At 46.0% G+C, this 23,660-nt stretch overlaps 2 protein-coding genes across 4 annotated transcripts; both read right to left on the bottom strand.

Annotated features, from left to right (window-relative positions):
* Positions 1–4,321: 4,321 nt before the first annotated feature.
* On the bottom strand, positions 4,322–14,397 carry LOC311367872 (TNF receptor-associated factor 2-like). The gene is made up of 11 exons (XM_084486720.1): positions 14,297–14,397; positions 13,470–13,679; positions 13,297–13,375; positions 12,680–12,778; positions 12,367–12,528; positions 12,170–12,244; positions 11,994–12,068; positions 10,290–10,931; positions 7,405–7,582; positions 6,649–6,797; positions 4,322–4,553 (listed from the first exon to the last, which is right to left on the bottom strand). Exons 2-11 carry the CDS (start codon positions 13,655–13,657, stop codon positions 4,335–4,337), a joined length of 1,866 nt encoding a protein of 621 aa, XP_084342846.1. The 5' UTR covers positions 13,658–13,679; positions 14,297–14,397; the 3' UTR covers positions 4,322–4,334.
* Positions 14,398–15,161: 764 nt separating this feature from the next.
* LOC311367873 (GRAM domain-containing protein 2B-like) lies at positions 15,162–22,827 on the bottom strand. Of its 3 annotated transcripts, none has more exons than XM_084486721.1 (14): positions 22,644–22,827; positions 22,145–22,270; positions 19,447–19,534; positions 19,292–19,361; positions 19,076–19,179; positions 18,781–18,876; positions 18,622–18,693; positions 17,737–17,817; positions 17,447–17,558; positions 17,168–17,278; positions 16,859–16,946; positions 16,362–16,451; positions 15,895–15,979; positions 15,162–15,519 (listed from the first exon to the last, which is right to left on the bottom strand). In XM_084486721.1, the coding sequence occupies exons 1-14, from the start codon at positions 22,745–22,747 to the stop codon at positions 15,481–15,483; spliced, it is 1,266 nt and encodes a 421-aa protein (XP_084342847.1). In that variant the 5' UTR covers positions 22,748–22,827; the 3' UTR covers positions 15,162–15,480. The 3 variants fall into 3 exon arrangements, with proteins under 3 accessions (XP_084342847.1, XP_084342848.1, XP_084342849.1); XM_084486722.1 differs by having other exon boundaries at positions 15,895–15,976; XM_084486723.1 differs by lacking the exon at positions 15,162–15,519 and having other exon boundaries at positions 15,907–16,052.
* Positions 22,828–23,660: the final 833 nt, after the last annotated feature.

Here is a 23,660-nt window from a genome sequence, read left to right as displayed (position 1 = left end):
TGGTTCCAGAGTAGTAGTGGCCCTCTCTCTATGAGACCCCGACCGTTACTCTCATGTTTTATGTGTGGGTATTAAAACCCTTTAAGTAAAGCAAGCGTCTCCAGACTTGGACGATAACAGCACCTGCTGCATAAACGTTTAAAAATAAAGGATGGAAACCCTAAGCAAGGCGTAACGTGACGTCAAAGAGAGGGAGCATAGCGCTTCACATCTCTGTGGATGAACTAACTACCTTTCCTCTCTGACCGAGATTTCAGTTTGTTCAGGTGTCTCCGCCTGACTAAAAACTGGACGCCAGCTCAGCGTTCATCTCCAGGAAATATAGCAGTCAAGACCAGAGGGACATATTTCCTTTTACTTTGGATCAATTTAGGTTGATTTGCCACAAAACAAAAGAAAATAAAGGACTGCTCTGGAATTCTGCGGTTTTAATTTACTTTCCACGTTTCGGTTCATCTGTCACATCCTGCAGGGCAGAAGAAGCAAAATGGGAATCATAGCCAAGTCCCACTTATTACGTTTGCTTCGGACTGTCTTTGGTAGGGGAAAATATTTGTCTCCACAAAAATCAGGTCAAATATGATGATTTCATCTATCTTTATCGGTTGAATAGTCAACCTCCAAACGAATACACCAAAAACAAACAAACATAGATACTTGTGGCAAAACATCAGAAACATTTTGCAGTCAATATGTAACTCTCCATTAGTGATCTTTGGCGCCCTCCTCAGATATCGTGTGGAACTGCACCATGATGGCCAGCGGGGGGGCCTCCACTTCACCTCAAGTGAACACAAAAGGCCACGAGATGACAAATGTAACTTTATTTCATATACGGCATGTACTCGTAGCACGGTACACTAATGAAAGACATCAGAATGTATATGGCTCTGATTTCAAGGTGTACAAATCACAAAACATTACCCTGTTTGGAGAAGGAACAAGTACAAAGTGCACTATGATGAGTCCAATTGTCAAACACAACTGCATCACATTAGAGACGTGGCCGACGGCTTCATCAGCGAGTAAATAAAGAACCACCCAACGACAGCTTACATTCAAAACCTCAACAGGGTCTATATTTAGTGGAGTAGCTTAATATTAAATATTTAATGATACCGAAATCTCCGTCCGTGGTTGAATAATTGACCCATGCATCAAGTTGAAATGTATTACACCAAGCACACACACGCAAATAAACACACAAACACACACACTCACTCACAGACACACACAAACACACACACTAAACACGCACACGCACACTAAACACGTTCCTCACACATCCTAACACCAAGCACACGCACACACACTTTTCTATTATATTTGGCACCATGTCTTAGCATAGAATATAAATTACAGCTTGCAATACAACATTGTTAGTATGGAGGTATCATCTGATTTTGGCACAATACAATACGTGTTCAAAAAAATTACTTAAGTTATTCTGCTTATTTCATGCACACAATAATAGTAACACCAGCTCTGTAGGCCTATGTCGTGGATCTGAATCCATTTCTACAGCACTGTTTGTAAGATCAACGTCGTAACCTTAAGTCAGCCACAGCGCTAACGTCTGCTACCGTCTCAGCTCTGGTTAGGCTTATGCAAAGCTAGCTTCTATATTTTAGCTTCAACGTTTTACTCTGTTTTTCCCGCCTCTTTTTCCAAGCAGTGTAGGCTACTGTTCATATATTAATGACCTTCGTAAAAGTCTTCAAGAAAATGTGCCATAAAAGCCCAATGTAACAGAAAAAAAGATGCTAATTTGAGAAGCAAATAATCCTGACTTTGTCCTGGCCTGTTCAAACCATCTTGACAAACAAAAAGTTGGTATATAGATATAGAATCATTAAGGTATTTAGTAATACTATGAATATTATAACACGTACTGTATACTAATGTTAGTATTTAGAATAGTTCAACATTATGTTATGAAAGATACATATTTATAAATTGTTATGAATATATATATTTATATATATATATATATATAAAATATATGCATCTGCTTATATCCCTATAGAACGGACGCAGAGCAAGATATAACATAATAGCATTACTATGGTTATCTCCATCCAAACGAATACAAATCAAAGTGTCCACCGACGTGAACCTCCATAGTGAACATGAATTGAGGCCTCCCATGCACAGAGGGGCCTCAACGCAGACCAAGAGTGGTTTGAGAACAGGCCGAGAGGAGGCCTCACGCGACCAGAGCCAGCGGGCTCCCGCCACGCACAATCCGAAAATATACAAAGCGTCTGATTTCTCCAGATAGAAAAAAAAGAATTATAATTCACATTTAATAAAGCTGTAGCCTTTTTCCGCTGTGATTTGTGGGTTGTGTGTGTGTGTAACAAATTCAATGGTACGTCAACTTTGATTGGAAAATAAAAACACGGTTATGAAGGTGTCTTTTTTGGCGGGGGTGGGGGGGGTGGGGGGGGATTCAAACATCCATCTACGATCGATAACGCGTCCACAAGCACTTTCAGCCTCTTCTCGACATTCCCTACAACGACAATGTTTGTATACTTGATTCACATCTGTACTCTAGCTCAAGAGAAAGACTAAATAAAACAACCACTATATGCAATTTATATGGACGGTAAAAAAAATAAAATTAAAACGAGGAACCAAAAATGATTTTGCTTTAGTTTCATGGAATCTGTGTTGAACCTCCAGTGGTGGGGGGAGGGGGGAGGGGGGAGGGGGGGAGGGTGTATTGAGACGGGCCCTAAGGGCACATCTCCATGGAGGGGTGGGGGGGGAGGGGTGGGGGGGTGGGAAGGTCTGCATGCGGGCCCTCGTCCAGACAGGACTCTAGCGGGACACGCATGGTGCTTGATTGGCAAGTTTCCCTGACTGACCCTGATAGCTCCACTGTATCTTCCACAGATGTACCGAAACACCAATCAAAACCGTCAACCCCTATCGGCCACACAAACGCTAACGCTATTTAACATGGACGTGTGTGTGTGCGCGGTATGCGTGTGTGTGTGTGTATGTGTCGTGTTGTTATGATGCCTGGATCCGACACGCAGGCAATGTCCACCATTACGGATGGCGAGTTTCACCGACGGCGGCGACCTCGAAGCCCGGAGTTCGCTTCGCGCCGCTCAGTGGAAAGAAATGAAGGAAATAGATTTGTATGCGTTAAAAAAAGGTCAATTAAATATAGCTGCATGCACTTTGCGCAAAGAGGCAATTAATTTGCCTATAATTGTATTCATAACATAACTCCACGTTTGTCTATGCAAATTTACTCAACAGTAGCATCAAGAAGCTCACAATATTGACAGTACCAGTTCGGCAAGAAATAAAAGCTAACAATGTGCACGCCACGCCCTAGCTCACAAGCAGCCCGCCGCCTCGCTGCACGCCATGACATCACACCCTCACAAGCAGCTGGTCACCTCCCACACCGCCATGACATCACACCCTCACTCACAACCAGCTGGTCACCTCCCACACCGCCATGACATCACACCCTCACAAGCAGCTGGTCACCTCCCACACCGCCATGACATCACACCCTCACAACCAGCTGGTCACCTCCCACACCGCCATGACATCACACCCTCACTCACAACCAGCTGGTCACCTCCCACACCGCCATGACATCACACCCTCACAACCAGCTGGTCACCTCCCACACCGCCATGACATCACACCCTCACAACCAGCTGGTCACCTCCCACACCGCCATGACATCACACCCTCACTCACACGCAGCCCGCGGCCTCGCTACACCTACATGACATCACACCAATGAGTAACTTGTTACATAATGTAAGACACGGCTGTGTTGCATCAGCCAATCCAAACCAAGCCACGGTCACCAAGACGACTAAGTCCTCTCGAAGCAGGAAGTGAAAACATGCTATAATCCGTCTTCTAACTGGCCCCTCCCACTAGACATTAAGCTCTACCCCCCCCCCACCCCCCCCCCCCCCCCCCCCCCACCCAGTCAATGCTCAGCCTAGCCGTCTCACCGCCACCACCATCATCACCATCACCATCACCATCATCACCATCATCATCACCATCATCATCACCATCACCATCATCACTAGATGGCGGGGGGGGGGGGGGGGGGGGGGGACGACTTGGGGCGCGGTGGGCGTCAAAACCCAAACGCAGGTAAATGTACAGTAAAGGAGAACCGGTTCTCCCTGAGGAACCATCCTGCCACCCCAACACCGACGCCCGGGGGGGGGGGCCCTTTCAAAATAAAAGCCCTACCGACGCCAGGCCCCAGCATACGGCTGGACGACGCGCGCGCGCTCCGCACCAGAAACCACCGGAAGAACCAGGGCCCCCAGAGGCCCCTAGAGGCCCGTGAGGTCCACGATGGCCTTGATGAAGATGGTGTCGTCGCGGATGTAGGAGTTCTTGGAGTCGAGCTTGGCCAGCGGGCAGAAGAGCGGGCAGCCGCTGGCGATGTTCATCTCGCTGACGGGCCTCTGGAAGGACGAGGACGTGACGTCGGGCCGGAAGGCGTCGATGATGTGCTCCCTGTTGCTCTGGTCCAACAGCATCAGGGTCACCTGGGGGGGGGGGGGGGCGGGGGGGGCACCTGTTAAAGGGGGGGTCCACCCCACCCTGATGGGAGGGGTCTGCTATAGCTGCTATTATATATTTAAGCAATAGATCACGACAGGCCGTGGTATACGCTCATTATACCACAGTTAAGGGGCGTTGTCCGACCCCCTTCACTGTGGTATAATGACCGTATACCACTGACTGAAGTGATCTATTGCTTTTATAAAACGGTTACGTAAGTATGGCGAAATGAAAGTCATAGACACCCTCAATTTTGAAAAAGCTAGAAAGTCGGAAAAGCATTTCTTTTAACGAATACAAAAAAGTAGTCCCTCCTGGCTGCCTGCAAAGTGTACGGCGGTTGCTATGCAACACACTGTAGCGTCCTTCAGAGAGAAGGCTAGAGACGGTAGCTCGGTTCACCGGCAATTTAGCCTACTGTCGAGTTCACTCACTGTGTGCCTATTGCTTTACAACATTTCCACCCTCTCCAGCAATCAACATGTTTTTTAGGCTTCAGTGAACTATGCTATTGCTTTTATATATAAATAAACAACAGTTCAAGTTAGGCGCGGAGTGATACTGAACTCTGTAAACTGAACGGGCGTCATAGCTGTGTGCGCTCAATATACAACAGTTGGGAACCAATCAGATTGCTTGATTTAAGCCACCCGTTTTATAAATCTTTATATATCTATATATATATATATATATATCTATATATATATATATAGATATATATATATATATATATCTATATATATATATATATAGATATATATATATATATGTATATATATTCTATTCCCCGCTATCCACGGAGCCTGAGCTGAAGAGTTGTTTTAGTATATACACTATATATACACTATATATACACTATATATACACTATATATATACTATATATATGCTACACGTGAACACTCCAAGAAATAAACAAGATAACACTTTTTGCCGGGATTTATTTGTTTTTATTAGCGGTTTATTTGGTTTAATTAGCGGTTTATTTGTTTTTATTAGCGGTTTATTTGGTTTAATTAGCGGTTTATTTGTTTTTATTAGTGGTTTATTTGGTTTAATTAGCGGTTTATTTGTTTTTATTAGCGGTTTATTTGGTTTAATTAGCAGTTTATTTGTTTTTATTAGCGGTTTATTTGGTTTAATTAGCGGTTTATTTGTTTTTATTAGCGGTTTATTTGGTTTAATTAGCGGTTTATTTGTTTTTATTAGCGGTTTATTTGGTTTAATTAGCGGTTTATTTGTTTTTATTAGCGGTTTATTTGGTTTAATTAGCGGTTTATTTGTTTTTATTAGCGGTTTATTTGGTTTAATTAGCGTGACAAGACCAGTGTCACGCGCGCTGGACAATATCCCCAGTTTGAGATCTCCATCTCGGGATATTGCCCAATATCCCGAGATAGCGAACCAATCACATTGCGCCATCTCAGGAGGTTCACGTGGAGCATAGACTAATTCTAGATAAACACTTTTTCCAGAGTGGTCGTTTCCTACGGGCAAAGGGTCAATGACGTTTAATTGTAAATGTGTCAGGTGTCCTCCTTTTGGATAGGCTGTTCTGTCCATTATTTTCCCTCACTACTCTTGGCCAGATCTTTGTCCAACACTCGCTAGCCCAGCACTGACGCTAGCCCAGTGCTAACGCTAGCCCAGCACTGACGCTAGCCCAGCACTGACGCTAGCCCGGCGCTAACGCTAGCCCATCCCAGCACTGACGCTAGCCCAGCACTGACGCTAGCCCAGTGCTAACGCTAGCCCAGCACTGACGCTAGCCCAGCACTGACGCTAGTCCGGCGCTAACGCTAGCCCATCCCAGCACTGACGCTAGCCCAGCACTGACGCTAGCCCAGCGCTGACACTAGCCCATCCCAGCACTGACGCTAGCCCAGCACTGACGCTAGCCCAGCACTGACGCTAGCCCGGCGCTAACGCTAGCCCATCCCAGCACTGACGCTAGCCCAGCACTGACGCTAGCCCAGCACTGACGCTAGCCCAGCACTGACGCTAGCCCGGCGCTGACGCTAGCCCAGCCCAGCTCTGACGCTAGCCCAGCGCTGGCGCTAGCCCGGCGGCGGCGGCTCACCTTCTGGTTGAAGGGCCACTTGAGCAGCGCGTCGCTCAGGCCTCTCATCACCACGAAGAACAGGGACAGGTGGCTGCTGCGGCCCGTCCCGTCGCCGTTCAGGTAGATGCGCAGACACATCTTGTAGCCGTACTTACTGGTGTAGAACGCTGTGGGGCAGAACAGACAGAAGGGCTCCATGAAATCACCTCTTAGCTTGAAACGCACGTCTTAATAGAGCCCATATCTTTCTTTTTTAGGCTTTAAAAGGTGCCATGACGTGCCACCAGGTGTTGGGTGTGATTAGCCGTTACAAGCCGTTTTGGAAATCTGCCCCTTATGACATCACAGGTGGGCGTGTCCACCTGGATGTGTGACGGATAGATGAGCTGTGTTTGCTACGGTCCACCGGGTCGGCTGGTGGACTGATCTATCACAGCACACATCTAGGTGGACACGCCCACTTTCTGCCCCTTATGACGTCATAAGGGGCAGATTTCCAAAACGGCTTGTAACGGCTAATCACACCACACCTGGTGGCATGTCATGGCACCTTTAATAATTGCATTGGGGGCGATACTAGAATAGGGTTACATGGCTGTATGTTATTGTTCTCTATCGAGGGGCGTTCTCGGTGGGTGCGAATACTCCCCTTAGCAGACGGTAAACATGTTTACATACGTCACATGACAGTCTACAGCAAAGGGGGAAGTCCACAAAGCACGCCATCAATCACCCCTTCAATCCAAAACGAACACAAGGTGTTGTCAGGGTTACCGGGGGAGAACATGGCGGGGGCGCGGCCCGCGATGGCGTCCTGTCTCTTCTTGGTGAAGTCGGAGATCCTCCAGACGAAGACGCCGTCGAAGGTGGTGGCGGCCATCTCTCGGAGCCGGCCCTCGATCTCGGCCACGGTCAGGTCCTTCAGCCCCACCGTGCGCTCCAGCTGACGGACCTGAGGCACGGGGGGAGGGTGAGAGGGGGGGAGGGTGAGAGAGTGAGAGGGTGAGAGGGGGGAGGGTGAGAGGGGGAGAGGGTGTGTGGCGATGAGAGGGTGAGAGGGGGGGAGGGTGAGAGGGTAAGAGGGTGTGTGGCGATGAGAGGGTGAGAGGGGGGGAGGGTGAGAGGGTGAGAGGGTGAGAGGGGGGAGGGTGAGAGGGGGAGAGGGTGTGTGGCGATGAGAGGGTGAGAGGGGGGGAGGGTGAGAGGGTAAGAGGGTGTGTGGCGATGAGAGGGTGAGAGGGGGGGAGGGTGAGAGGGTGAGAGGGTGTGTGGCGATGAGAGGGTGAGAGGGGGGGAGGGTGAGAGGGTGAGAGGGTGTGTGGCGATGAGAGGGTGAGAAGGGGAGAGGGTGAGAGGGTGAGAGGGTGTGTGGCGATGAGAGGGGGAGAGGGGGAGAGGGTGTGTGGCGATGAGAGGGGGAGAGGGGGGGAGGGTGAGAGGGGGGGAGGGTGAGAGGGTGAGAGGGTGAGAGGGTGAGCGTACAACTGGTGCTGATGGTGTGTGTGTGTTGAAGGGCCCCTAGTTTACCACCGGTTAAGAGCCTATATATATATATATATATATATATATATATATATACACACACACAGACAGACAGACACATGATGTTCTTCTTTCTATTGGATGAATACAATATGATTTAAAAAAATACATTTTAAAGTCATTAAACACTTCAAATTGTTAATCAAATAATAAACCCATCGACCCTAGGATTTTTCCTAAAAATATTCATTTTCATAATTTTTTGGGTGAGAAATATTGCATGTCTATATATATATATATATATATATATGTGTGTTTCACTGACTCATAGAGACACATATACATATACATGAAGCTTGGTGGAAACGCCAATAAAAGCGAACAGAGCAACCGCAACGAACAGCAGCGCACCGCTCGGTGGAAACGAGGCCTACGATTGAGCGGCTTTGTTGGTTCTCGTAGCCTAGAGACTTGAGGGGATAAACTCTCCCTCCGGGCTGCTCCACAGCCAGGGCTCCTGCTTATTGGTTCATAGCGCAGCCAGGGCTCCTGCTTATTGGTTCATAGCGCAGCCAGGGCTCCTGCTTATTGGTTCATAGCGCAACCAGGACTTCTTCTTATTGGTTCATAGCGCAGCCAGGGCTCCAGCCTATTCGTGAATAGACGTTGACGCGATTCAGATCCCTCAGCTAGTCCCACCCACTCAGAGGAGGACTTTCCTCCTCTCTCCCATTGACCCCCATGTTATCCACCGGCCGCCAGTAGTTCCAAAGAAATGAATGGGAGTCAATGGAGGCTGAGGGAGGAACGTCCTCCCCGCAGTAATATTCAATAGGCGATAGGGGGTGCTAATGTCCCTTTACCCAGGGAAACAAACATTACACGTACAAAGGCATTAAAGTAGTCATATTTAAGGGCATTAATTCATTACAGTAGTCTGGGAAATCTACACTTTTTATTCTCAACAATGTTAAGGAGGATCTTCCTCCCTCTCCTCACTGGAGAAGCCCCCACTGATACACTATATACACAGACAGACAGACAGACAGACAGACACATGATGTTCTTATGGGTCTGGGAATACTGGGGATACTGTTGCTATGCACTGTTTTCTATTGGATGAATACATACATACATGATAAAAAATTCAAAAATTCAAAATTCAACACTTTGAAATGTTAATCAAATAATAAACCCATCGACCCTAGGATTTATTTTCTTAAAAATATTAATTTTCAGAATATATTTTTTGGGTGAGAAATATTGCATATATATATATATATATATATATATATATATATATATATATATATATATATATATATATATATATATACATATATGTTTCACTGACTCATCATATTGTATTCATCCAATAGAAACAGTATCTTCCCAGACCCATAAGAACATCATGTGCCTGTCTGTGTATATATATATATATATATATATTTATATTAGGGGTGGGACAAAATATTAATATGGCGATAAATCGTCGCCCTTTTTCTGGCGCCAAATATCGATATGTTTTTCTATTTTAAAAAATAACAATAATTTTAAGAATTTCTATTGCATTTTTATGCTTTATTCCTAAAGAGTTAGACAGGAAATATCGCCCCAAATATTGATATTTTAATTAATAACATAAGGTGCTCTAAACTGATTTCCCTGCTCCTCGAGGCGGCGCTCAACACATGAACGAAGGAATCTAAAACGGAGGTTAACCAACCAAAGGTTAACCAACCACAGGTTAACCAACCAAAGGTTAACCAACCACAGGTTAACCAACCAAAGGTTAACCAACCACAGGTTAACCAACCACAGGTTAACCAACCACAGGTTAACCAACCAAAGGTTAACCAACCAAAGGTTAACCAACCACAGGTTAACCAACCAAAGGTTAACCAACCAAAGGTTAACCAACCAAAGACGAGTACCTGAGAAACTCAGTTTGGACCGCGAATGAAGACCGAAATCCAGCACTTTACCTTTTCACAGTCATTTTGTATTCATTGTTAGACATATATCGTGATGTATCGTTATAGGACTGTCTAACAATACATTGATTATCGCTGTGTCGCTGTATATTAACGGTATCGCGGGGCGCACCGCGCCGTGAGGCCCCCTGTGATTCCCACGCCTTCAGATATATTATTATTATATTATTATATATGATATACCTTATTGCTCAGGGCCTCGATCTTGTCCTGGTCCAGCCGGTGCTGCCGGTTGCTGGCCTCCATGGTGGTGGCGAAGCGCTCCACCTCGCGGTTCAGCACACACACCACGTTCTCGAAGGTGCCCGCCTTCACCTCCAGGTCGATGCAGCGCCGGCCCAGCTCCGCCACCTTGGTCTTCTCGCTGTGCAGCTGCAGCTCCAGGGCCGCGCCCACCGAGCTGGGCAGCGGGGTGAAGGAGGTGGACACGGTGAGGACGGGCGCCAGGGCGGAGGAGGGGTGGGGCGGGAGGGGCGCGGAGGCGGAGGCCAGAGCTCCTGAGCTGCAGGCGGATGAGGAGGAGGCGGCGGCGGCGGCGGCGGCGGCAGACGACGAGGTAGAGGACGAGGAGGACGAGGAGGAGGAAGAGGACGAGGCAGCCCCCTGCACGGGAGGCCCAGACGGGGTGTGGCTGAGCAGGGAGACTCTGGCCTCCAGCTCGCGGAGGGACTGGTGGAGCTCCACCAGCTTGTGTCCGGCCAGCTCCAGGCCCTGCGGCTGCAGGCCCTCCATGCTCACCTTCATGCCCATGATGTAATGCAGCAGCAGGTTGAGGTGCTCGTAGGCACAGGCGCGCTCGTGGTCGTGGATCTTCTCCTTCTCCACCTCCACGGGAACGACAACAACAGGGGAGTCAGCGCGTGGCGGACACGTGGCGCCAATGGATACAAGCAGGTTCATGTGTTGTATCTGTAATCTAGTCAGTAATGCCGCTTTTCCACCGCCAGTACCAGCTCGACTCGACTCGACTCGCCACGCCTTTTTTGCGTTTCCATTGGCAAAAAAAGTACCTGGTACCTAGTACCGGGTACATTTTTTTAGTACTACCTCCGTCGAGGTTCCAAGCGAGAGGAGTAGGTACTTTTGTGTGACGTAAACAGGCTGCTGGTAACTGATTGGCCAGCGGCTGTAAACGGGAATAATCACTCAAAGTTAAGCTGATCAGGGGGACACTGATCAGCGTTTCGCCGTGTGTGTCGCTCCTTTCCCGGGGCTAGAGTTAGGCTGCGCATCGTTATGTGTGTCGGGCGTGGTTGTGTGTGTCCGGCGTGGCTGGAGTCCACGGACCGGCTCCAGAGGATCAGCGTTTCGCTGTTTCGTTTCAGTGTCGTTCCTTTCCCAGGGCTCGAGTTTTGCCTCTATCAACGTTACCGTATGACAACAATAGACACGCAGTCATTGCGCTTTTTATTTTATTTTATTTCCCATCATAACCTTTCCCGGGAATCAGGAAATAGTCTTGATCAGATTCAGATTTCCCGGGAATCGCGTCTCCCGTGATTAAAACCTAATGACGACCCGCCCATGGTGGAGAGGTTCTTTTCTACGACCCGCCCACATTGAAGAGGTACTTTTTTAGATGGAAACGCAACCAAACCGAGTTGAGTCGAGGCGAGTCGAGTCGAGTCGAGTTGGTACTGGCGGTGGAAAAGCGGCATAATAGACTAGTAATAGACTAGCTAGTTTATTATATCCTTTATTTAACCAGGTTTAGTCTCTAAAGACTAGATGAGAGATTAAAATCTCTTTTACAAGAGAGACGTGGCCTGGCTTTAAATCCACTGAGAGTAACTCGGTCTTGCAGCTTGAGCTGATGCTGCAGGTTATTCCAGGAAGACGACGCAAAAACCTTAAAGGTTCAGAGGTTCTAGTATCGGAAATACTCACGGACATATCACAGCCTACGACATGGAATCGACACGGAGTCCTGAACTTGCTGCAGAACTTGATGTGGTCAACGTACTAGAGAAAAGGAAAAGAGAAGCCATGTTGTGGTCAGACGATGGACGCCTGTTCCTGTCTGCTACTAAACATTATCGGTGATGAGGAAATGCAGACATTACTTTTTCCCGGGGGATCTTCTTCTTGGCACAACCTTCGCAGATCATCGGGTACTTTGGGCATATCTCATCGTGTGCCTAAGATAAAACGGCAACAGAGTGTGTAGTTAACACAGACGGAGCCACGGGGGGTGTGTGTGCGTATGGTTGTAGGTGGAGCCGCGGGGGCTCCACCTCAGCTCTGAGGACGCGGGGGAGACCTTGATGTTCTTGAAGTGGAAGGGCTCCTTGCAGTACTTGCAGTTGAGCGTTCTCTCGGGACACTCGCGCTCGCTGTGGCGCTCCTGCTCGCTGAGACGGACCCGCTCTTTACACGACGGGCACGGGACGATCATGAACTCGCACTTCCCCTCGTGGTTCACCTGCAGCAACAACAACATGCGGGCCAATGACAAACGGCCCTTACAAACGGGCTAGCATAGGCAAAACACACGCACGCACACGCACACGCACACGCACGCACTCGCACACACACACACACACACACACACACACACACACACACACACACACCTCGTACTCCTTGATGCTGCCGGTCCAGGTGCAGCTCTCGTGGATGCAGACCGCTGACAGGTTTTCAACCTCCCGCCGAGCAGCGTTGTCAGGAAAAGCCTGCAGAAAAAGAACAACAGAAGCCATCCGTCAGCTATTAGGGAATGAAACGCTGTGGAAAGTATCTGTTCCGGCTGACTGTGTCAAGCTGGACCGCTCCTGGCTCATTTCCGACCAATAAGGGCCTCTCTTCTGTGATTGGTTTGGGGGATACATTTGGCCGGCCAATCACATTTGTGCATAAGGCATCGTCATAGCTCCACCAAAGGTACGTGAAACGAAACCGTCTGGACCAGTGATCTCTCTCTCTCTCTCTCTCTCTCTCTCTCTCTCTCTCTCTCTCTCTCTCTCTCTCTCTCTCTCTCTCTCTCTCTCTCTCTCTCTCTCTCTCTCTCTCTCTCTCTCTCTCTCTCTCAGAGCAAAAATACAAGCAACTGTTTTTTTTTTGTTCTCATAAGCAACACAAGCACCTGTGATGAGTGAACAGGCCTAACTGGTCTTTATATCAGCCTGTGTATCATTATATACAGGCTAGTTTTCACACACAATGGCTGAACGCAGTGATGACTTGTACTCACACATCCTTGCTTCAAAATGGATGTAGGCTCTTCAAAAATCTCTTCTTTAATGCAAGCGTTGCATTTCTGAGGTCCATTGCTGCCGACCAAAACACGTCATACATAAGTCACACATTAATACAAATACATCCAAAAGACACACAGCCTGAAAACACACTGGGCCCGCGTGTTACCTGACAGTCCGGTTGAAGCAGTAGGAGCAGAAGCGATGTCCACACTGGGCTTGGTAAGGCCGGCGGAGGATGTTGTGACAACAGTTGCAGAGGTGCTTGTCTTCCAGCTTGTTGGCCAGGATCTTCCTGGGGAAGCCCGGCTTGTTGTTCTCCATCGACGAGGGGGGGGACGGCTCCTGCGTGGCCATAGTGTCTGTTCACACGTCACACCTGGCAGGGTCGGGGTACAGGAGGTCACACTTAGGAGAGAAAAATAATGTTCTACGAGAAATGTTTCATTATTTAGCATTAAAAAGGAGCTTTGTGGTCAAATGAGCAGTTCAGTATCACCCTCCTGATGCTGAATTGTAGCGAAAAGGAACAATTGTATGGTATTACACTAGACTTGAATTCCCAATATCGAGATAACAACATTACCTCAGGAATAACCCTCTCTGTTTCAAATCGGATTTCACAAGCGATCCCTGACGAAAGCCTGTTCATCACAGGCCAGCTGGGAGGCCCGCATCCCTTTGTTTACATTTCGAGGTGCCAGTCCTCGCTTGCACGGTGCCTTGTCGTGTACATGACATCATCTCTGACCTGGCTTATCTCAGCTCACACTGCTTCTACTACGGCCTACTTCATGGAAAATGTACGCCGCCGACAAATGGCCAAACCATTGTCTCTTCCTCTTGCCTCTGTTGCTAAGCTATCGGTCTGGAGTGGTACCCAACCTGCAGCCACGCCCCTCGGACAGACGCACAGTGCGACTTGCGAACACAAGACAATAATAGATTACAAATGTTTACCATGGCATTGCGATCATTCCTTGACTTTAAACTCACCGGCGATCAGCATACACTGTCATCACTAACGGAGGAACAGTACAATGTTTTTTTCCCTCGCTGCAAAATCTCCGGCTGTAGATCATTAAGCCTGCATCAAGAGCATCGTTCATTTAGTAGAAGTAATCCATGTGTGTTTGTCAACGTGAGCCACATGATACAGATGTGGTATCCAAACGCGATGACTGTTGTCCAATATCGCCATTGCACTTTCAGACTGTGTATTACGTCATGCGCTGGGTCTGAGCATCGGGTTGATAGGCAGAAGAGATGTGGAGGCGTGGAGACACACCGCGACCCCCGGAGGACGAGAGGATGTTCTGTCAACGGCCGAGAATAGATCGCAGAAAACAAACGGTTAAATAATGGGCTGCGTATCAATCAACCACAGGGCACCGTGCCTAAAGAAACAGTTAACTAATATATATATATATATATATATATATGTAGACCTAATGTCGAGGCAGTAGTAAATAAGGTTTAGCAGCTCTTATGAAACTATGCTCATTGTTTACCTGGATTAGTGGTAATCTGATGTTAATCTGTTTTCCCTTTGCCCTACTCTACCTGATATCTTACAGTAGGCAGACATGTTTTGCCCTAGTCATGGATCAGATGCTAGTTTATATAATATATTTAAAATGACTAATTGTAATGAAGTATTAAGACACTGGATGTCTGTATCCAACCGGAGTCAAATCAGACTGCTATAGTAATTCATAAGCAACACAAACTGAAACCTTGGTTAGAAGAAAAGCAACCACAATAAAACACAGATCACAAAAGTTACAAAAGAATGGGCAGTGACATGTTTTAGTTATAAATACAATTTACTGATGAATCCTGTCGGACAGGGCACATATACAGCACATGTCATGTAACGTTGATAAAACATTGAAATGTCTAATTCATCATGCCTTTGAAAGCTAAAATGCTACATAGGCCTACACACTATGTCACAAGTGCTAAGCTTTGATTTCCATGTCATCAAATTACATAACAAAAATGAAAACTAGAAATACAAAACCCTGAGTAGAAAGAGTAAATATACATGTATTGCACAAATTTAGTTCAGACACATGTCTGAAATATTTCTATTAAAGATAACGGTCAACTATTTACTAAAAGATCATCTGAAATGTTGAACTAGAAGGTGTCCTTCCACGACGGCACCGCACACTCTGTTATGTCTCGCCGAGAAGCTTCAGGAGGTTCTTCTGGATCTACACAGAAGGAAAGAAGTCCATTTTATTCTAACCACAGTGACAGTGTCGAAGGTGTCCCAGGCCATCCACATTGTACGGCACACCCTAACCCTAGCCTAACCCAAGCAAAGAACAAAAGAAAAGGCGAGGAAGAAACTGTGAGAGGTTAGCCCTTTTATCTACTAAGGTGTGTAGTATTAAGTATTCGAAGACGCTTTGCATGAACATGATTTACACTAACACCAAATAAAATAGATTGTATATAAAACGTTTTTTGGACGCACTGTATTCATTTGTGTACATTTCCGTATGCATCCTGATAATATAAACACAACTACTGAACTGTGTATGCCTTGAAGTGTTCTGTGTGGTAGAGGCGACGGGGGAACAAACCTTCTCTAACTTAAGCAGGTTGGAGGTCAGTTCTTTATAGACCTCGGCGTTAAAACCCTCCTGAGACTGGTGGCTCGCCGCGCTTCTGGAACACAAGGAGGGAGCTGAGTTCACCGCCACACGGCTGTCTGGCAGAGGTCATCTGCTGGGGCTACAGTCTGATTAGGAGCATGTTTATATTAGCCGATGGTTTTATCCAAAAGGACGTACCCACACTGTGGCTCCATGAGGCTGAGGTGATAGGGGTGATACAGTGCAGGGTGTCCCTACACTACTTATTGTATCAGTAGTCCTTTGTTGATGAAATGTTATCTCTACAAACAGCTTGGATTATATGTTTTGATTTAAACAGACTGAAACACTTGGAACACAGACACATCCTTGACGCAGTTCCACAACCACACAAGGTGTTTTCTTTGAACTCCTCATAAAAGTGGGTGTTGGTGTGTTCCTCGTGGGGTACTTACACTCCCACAGAGACCAAGGAGTTCAAGCGATGTTCCAGAACCACGATCTTGAAGGCCATGTAACAGGAGGACAGGACCAGAACACTGACTCTGTGGAGACACAAACACACAAAGAGCCACAGATGAACACAACAGTGACAGGCGGACAACCCCCTCTTATTACAAACGTGTCGGAACATGCCCAGAATAAAAAGAAGTCTAGCGTGTCAATCTGAATTATTTCCCAGGAGAAACCTGTTGTAGCACTTTTAAAGACAATACCGGTGTTAACCCGGTGTGAACCCGGTGCGACCGCGTGTCCTCACTGAACCATCCGTTACTGACATCACTTCTCCAGGTCACCTCGCCCATATTGCCTATCAGCACGTGACGTGGTGTGTATTTGAGGACAGAGGTGCCATGTTACCATTGTTCCCAGTGCTGCCTGGAAGGGCCCGCGATGGTGTGATCACTGTGTTGTCCTAACGCAGGTGCATGTCGATACAAAAACTACTTACAAGAACAAATAGATAAGAAGGATTGTGTTGAGGGACGGGGGCTGTGCTTTTCCTCTGTGGTTTGACCCCAGGGCTGGTTTGGTTGTCCCTGCGTGTAAAATGCAAGGTAAAGTTTAGACAAAAAGGAACATGTGGTTATGATATGTATTTTGATGACTTAAACTCCCTTAACAATATAGAGGTGTCATCGTTTTAGTTTGGCTTGTTCTCACTTTCTATTGCCTTGATGATTACACCCTCACACAGAACCTACAGGAGACAAAGCCTTTTGTATGCGCTCCCCTCTGGAGGAATCTGAGCTTGTGTTACCGTTCTGCAGCGGGTGTTTTGGCGCTGGCGACTGCAGATGGATGTCTGCGTGCACAGACACCTCCCCATTCTTCCCCACGTTCAGAAAGGTCTCTGGCAGGCCGTCAAAGTCTAAAAGGAAACACAAACGACTAAATGTAGAACCATGTGTTTACTTTAACCAACTAACCCGCCCCTTATGTAGACTGTCAACACAAGACGCAGGAGGATCATGTGGTGGAACCGCGTTGAGGTTATGCAAACCCTACAACAACATGTTGGAGACAGTCGCTTACACACCGCCCATCTTCTCATAGTCGGGCGTCTGCGATCCGGAGCTGCTCGACTCCAGCGGGTCTTGTCTTCTGTGGCGCAGAACACTATCGAGGTCCGAGAAGCCTCCGCAGAGGTCCTGCAACGGACAATATTAGGAAACAGCCAAGGATGAAAACCAACAGGGCTTCTATACAGCAACACAATGGGAACAAACACTCTCTCTCTCTCTGTATGTATGTATTTATATGTATGAAAACAGGGGCTTTGTAGCTTCAGCTCAGTGAGGAGTGTGTCTGTTGCGGAGCCCTACTGACCAGAGGAAGTGATGCTGGCGCCTCGGCTCTGAAGCTGTTCTCGCAGGAGGAAGTGATGGGGCTACTTCCTGTGTTCGCCACCTATGAGGGCGGAGAGTGCGGCGGCGGTTACACACCAACACACAAAGACGTACGCCCACAGAGTTTAGGCTTTACATAACGTAGGTCATTTATTCTGCACTGCACTATGGAAACACTCAGTTCATAACAGTGACAGTTCATAACAGTGACAGTTCATAACAGTAACAGTTCATGACAGTAACAGTTCATAACAGTAACAGATCATGACAGTAACAGTTCATAACAGTAACAGATCATGACAGTAACAGTTCATAACAGTAACAGTTCAAAAAGAAAAACGTTCATCACCGTATAAAATGCCAGTTTTTATACGGTTTAAACTTCCAGTTTGTTGGATTTTACTTTTTACACAGCCTTTTACACAGCGTATGAAACGCTTTTGCAAGACAACAAACACACATCTTTTGGTTTAACTTTTTTTGTTTAACTTAGACAACAAAATGTTTCCTTCAAAGCCACTGATTGACATGTATCTGTACAGCTGATGGGGGGGGGGGGGGGGAGTATTACAAGCAGAAGTATGCTTGATTTCTAAAAGCAGCATAGACACTGTAAATTAAAACATTCATAGGCTGGATCATCATCATCCAAACAAATAAAAAATGCAACAAAAGAGGAAATATATCTACTGCCACAAATATATCTACTATCACAAAAAGACCAACCACAGTAAGTGGTTAGGTGTTGTTAGTGGTTAGTGTTAGTATAACTACTACTGCCATTGCTGCAGTATGTGTTGACAAAGACACAAACCCTACAATCGCTGTGTATAGTTTAAACAAAACACATAAAGAGATTACTTACGTCCAAGTGAACACTGATGGATTTGAGGAGTTTAAAGGTGTTGTCTCGTGAAAGGAACGACACGAACACATGCTACAAAACAGGGATAGGTAGTCGACGTAAACAATTTGCATTTAGAAATCAATTATTAACTTGAATAAACAAAGTAGCCCGTCTTACCCGCTCTGTTGACGTAGCAATAACAATGGCATTGGGGACTAAGATGGCGGTCTTGGTTTTTTTGATTAATGCTACAGCGAGCGCAGGGATGGCAATCTGGAGAAATAACAACAATAAACCTGTTTTACCTATCAATAAACCAAAAATACATGAATAAATAAAACTATACAAACTAGCAATTATTTAATAATACATCAATCCATAACAACACTGACCTAAACTAATCAATGCATACGTTCCACAACAAACACAGAAAAAGGTTTGAATTCCATTAATGCAACATTTGTTACATTACCTTGGTATCTCTTCCAAACACTTTAGAATGAAAGCAGATCCAGTTGTCCGAGACAAACATTTTCCCCTGGTACAAAATGTCCTTCTGTAGCGCACATGTGTAGCCTGTGGGCACACATAACCACAACAGAGTCGAGGTTACTGAGACGAACAAATGACAAATGAAATATAAACTCACCACATGTTACTCCTCCAAACATAGGAATCGGTCTCTTACTTTGTTTAAGCAACTCGTCCTTGCTTATCTCCTTGAATAATTTGTGGTACTGGATGTTTGTCTTTGAAATCTATGAAAACAGAGCAGGGGCGTTTGGTTTTAAAGTGCACGGTTCACGTGTGTACGGTCATGCCTTGCTCAAAGGTAACACTCACATGGGCGGGCTGGCTCTTCTTCCTGTCCAGCTTCCTGTCTCCGTCCGTCGGGGTCACCGCGGGCGCACAGGGCTCCGCCGGGCGGGCCCTTGAGAGAGAGAGAGAGGTAGAGAGAGAGAGGTTTATTACACAGGGCTACCGCCGTTCACCCTACATCACCATAACATTACCGTAACATTACCACCGTACATTACCATAACGTCCACATAGACACTACCGTTCAAAAGTCTGGGGTCACTTAGAAATGTCCTTATTTTTTTAAGAAAAGCACTTTTTTTCAATGAAGATGTAAAATAATCACGAATACAGTCTAGACATTGTTAATGTGGTAAATGAAGTAGTAGTAGTAGTAGTAGTAGTTGTAGTCGAAACGGCAGATTTTTTAATGGAATATCTACACAGGTGTACAGAGGCCCAATTCAGCCACCATCCCTCCTTTGTTCCAGCGGTTCATTGTTTAGCTCATCGTGTTAAAAGGATAATTGATAATTAGAAAACCCTTGTGCAGTCATGTTAGAGCAGCTGAAGACTGTTATAAGTGTGATAAAAAAAAGTGTGATTTTTCATGGAAAACACAAAATTGTCTGGGTGACCACAAACTTTTGAACGGTAGTGTGTAAGCTACTTATAAAGAACACAACAAACCAGGAATTGGTGTGTGTAATGTTAGGTTTCTCCTCACTTCATTACGATCTTGTACTATGAACTCAAAAACTGATCAGTAAGCTGTACACTCACTAGGTCCGCTGGAGGGGGGTCAGTGTATCAAGTTATGAATTCAACTGTATTCAATAAAGGAATGAATGATTGAGGTTTATGTGGTTAAATGTAGTTATTATTAAAGTAAAGTCCTTACTAATTCCAGCACTTATTGTTTGTTTAGTTCATTGATACAGTAATTCGTATTAGGGGTGGGAATCACAGGGTACCTCACGATACGATACGCCATACACGGCCCGCGATACCGATGATATCGTGCTGGATCGGTCGTGGTCCAAACTGAGTGTTTACTCGTCTTTGGTTAGCTAACTTCCGTTTAGCGCCTCCTCGAGGAACAGGGAAATCCGTTTAGAGCGTCTTATTTTATTACTTAAAATGTCGACATTTGGAACGATATTTCTTTCTATCTCTTCAGGAATTAAGCATAAAAAGGCTATAGATATTCTTACAATGATTGTTATTTATATTTTTTTTTAATAGAAAAACATATCGATATTTGGTGTATCGATTCTAGTATCACACGAAGAAGGGCGACGATTTATCGCCATATTGATATTTTGTCCCACCCCTAATATATAAATATATATATATATATATACATATACATACAGACAGGCACATGATGTTCTTATGGGTCTGGGAAGATACTGTTGCTATGCACTGTTTTCTATTGGATGAATACAATATGATAAAAAATACATTTTAAGGTCATCAAACTCTTCAGGGATAAAGCATAAAGAAGCCGGAACGGAATGGAAGGAATGAGCATTTGTGAACAGTGAATACATTTTTTTGGAAAGTGTAACAAGAATCACACGGAAGTGTACACTGACGTCCACACATGACACGTTCATGCAAACTGTGTCCGCTCGCTGTCCTCCTACTCAAATAGGTCTGCTGAAATGGAGCCGGTGGGAGCGAGGCCCTAGTGTTGTTCTTGGCGTTTAAGACGGTATGGCACAGGAAGAAAGACTTTCAGTCATGCATTGTTGCGTCTGTATAACATACAACATCTGTCCGTTCAACATTTGTCAACATGGCTAACATCACGCGTATCAATCGCAGTTGATGTAGGCCTGGTTTGAAAGTGTTTTTTTTTTGTTTTGTTATAAAGATATTGGTTATTCAACAGATGGTGATGAAAAACGAATTAGATCCTTTGTGGTATGGTTGTTTGGGGCTAGGTATGAGTCGGAGTGGTAAATGCTCGACACGTGGTCTATTCAGACACAAGGTAAACGAGTGTGTGTTCTGGAGGTGGTTCATGAGGCCTCTCTCGAACACAGGTGAGGGCTCGGTCTACACTGGAGCGGGCGCCGTGGTACGTGCCGCCCTGACATGAGCTTCCTGGAGGCCTCGGCTCTCTCATATGTCCGCTTGACTGCGATCGAGAGTGAGGGAATCAAATAGCTCACACTCAGGTGACGCACGCAGCAGCTGAGCCGAAAGGCCAGCGTAGCAAAAAATAACATATATTTGAATTAGGAAAATGACTACACAAAGCATTGTTATGCATTTAACTCACGCTTAATTTAAAACCCAAGGAAAACAACCATCATGTCATACGAAACAATCGTAGGAAAAGCGAAACAAAACCAACCCAAGGGCTAATAAAGAGGACCGTGTGGTGGGTGGGTCGGCGTGGTCGGGGTCAGGGCTGCCTTACATGTAAATTCAATGTAAAATGGTCCTAGTTAACTCAACGGATGGATTGGCACCAGGCTGGTAGAGAAATCCAACCTTTAAGCTTTCTCTCTCACTCCGACCCCAGTCACACTATACACACATCAGAGTTGTGTAATACTTTATAATAGTTTCAACTGTTGCAATGTGTGAATGTGTGTATGAATGTGTGAATGATTATAAATCTGTGAATTATTGTACAGCGCTTTGGGTGGCCCCAGGTTGGAAAGGCGCTTATAAACACACCATGAGCAGCCAGAAACAGCTTTGTGTCTGCTGTGAGTCTGTAGGTCACCTGTTGTGTGGCTGTTTCTTCCTGCTCTCCGGGGGGTCCATCTCTGAGTCCATAGCTGGTAGCAGACTTCCAGCTGCCCTTCCACCTCCGCCGGGCTTGTCCTCGCTCCCATTGTCCAACTCCGGTCTGCACAAATAAACACACGGCAGTGATTGCGCACATCCAAGCACAGCGTTTTGATCATCGTGTTTAAACATGCACAGGGAATGAGTCGGCCTGCGAGCCAACCGTGTGAGTAAAACCCATCCAGCCTCAGGAGCAGCTGGATGTATAATAACGGTGTAATAAGCGGTTATACACACTTTAGAGAACTCACAACAATCGATATAGGCTCCTTGTCCAGGGACAAGACAGCACTGGACCACTTTAAAACCTCTAGTTGTGGCATTCACATTTTAAACGAAAACATCCCGCAGACGAATGTCTTGCGATGTGTGGGTTCGTTGTCTGCAGAAAAGTCGAAGAGAACCCACCGGGCCCAGAGTGTTCCTCTACTTACGTCGGTGGGATCCGCCGAGAGTCTTTTCGGACTAACTTGCCGGCGTGTGAAAGTTGCTCGGCGGTCGGTACCGGGAAGAGGAGTCTGTCCGGTGGTTCGACCATCGGTACCGTAGTGGGGGACTGCTTTGTTAAATAAAATGCATGGGATGTGTACGGGAAGCCTTTCAAATCGGAGCATTGGGAAGGACGAGCAGTGGGCACAAACCTCCTGGGAGGTGGAGCCGGGAAAGGGGAGGAACCCGAGGAAAACCGGGATCTGCACAGAACACTGGTGGCAGCTAGAGCAGGGGTCCCAAATGTGGAGGAATGTGTAAAATAATACAATTTTTATAAGAGAAACACAAGAAAAGTCACCTGAGACTTATATAACACAAAAGTAGTCCAAAGACACAGTGTATTTACAGTGCTTCATTTACAGTTTACATTTACAGTGGTTAAGTTGCATAGTGATAGATTTTGTAGGGCCTATAGCCTAAGTTATAAAATATAGATTTTTTTCCATACTTTTCAGGTCATTGGAGGCCCTCTCCCGTCTGTGATCAGATGTTAAATAGGTCTATAGGAAAGTCCTGTCAGTGACAACCTGCTTTTTTATTCATAGTGATTCAAATGCCTCATAGTGATGCAAGTGGCCTATTAGTGAGGCTTTGTCTCTTCTTGGAGCGCTGAAGCAAAAGTTTGCATAGTTTCAAAGAAACACGTTGGCTTCTGCTATTGGTCTATTTTTACTTCACATATTTCCGTGTTCTAGGGAAACAGTAAAAAATAAAAAGTTGTTCCGACTTGCGCACAAACACGCACACGCAAACGCGTGTACGCAAACAAACAAATTACAAAAATAAATCTCAACCCAAGCATGCCATCGCCAGCAGGGGGCAGCACCGTCATAGCATTTGTCCATCAATGACACGTTCTCTGCACACACATTAAACCTGCAAGGCTGAGTTTTCCCATCAGCAGCCTCTAGTGGCTTGAGTTGTAGCTTCAATTATAGCTCAATGTGTTCTGAATGACG

The sequence above is a fragment of the Micromesistius poutassou genome, assembly GCF_964030765.1.
Source record: "Micromesistius poutassou genome assembly, chromosome: 22".
NCBI classification, from domain to species: Eukaryota; Metazoa; Chordata; class Actinopteri; order Gadiformes; family Gadidae; genus Micromesistius; species Micromesistius poutassou.
The sequence above is the reverse complement of the archived record's forward strand: the minus strand, read 5'-3'. Positions and strand labels throughout refer to the sequence as shown.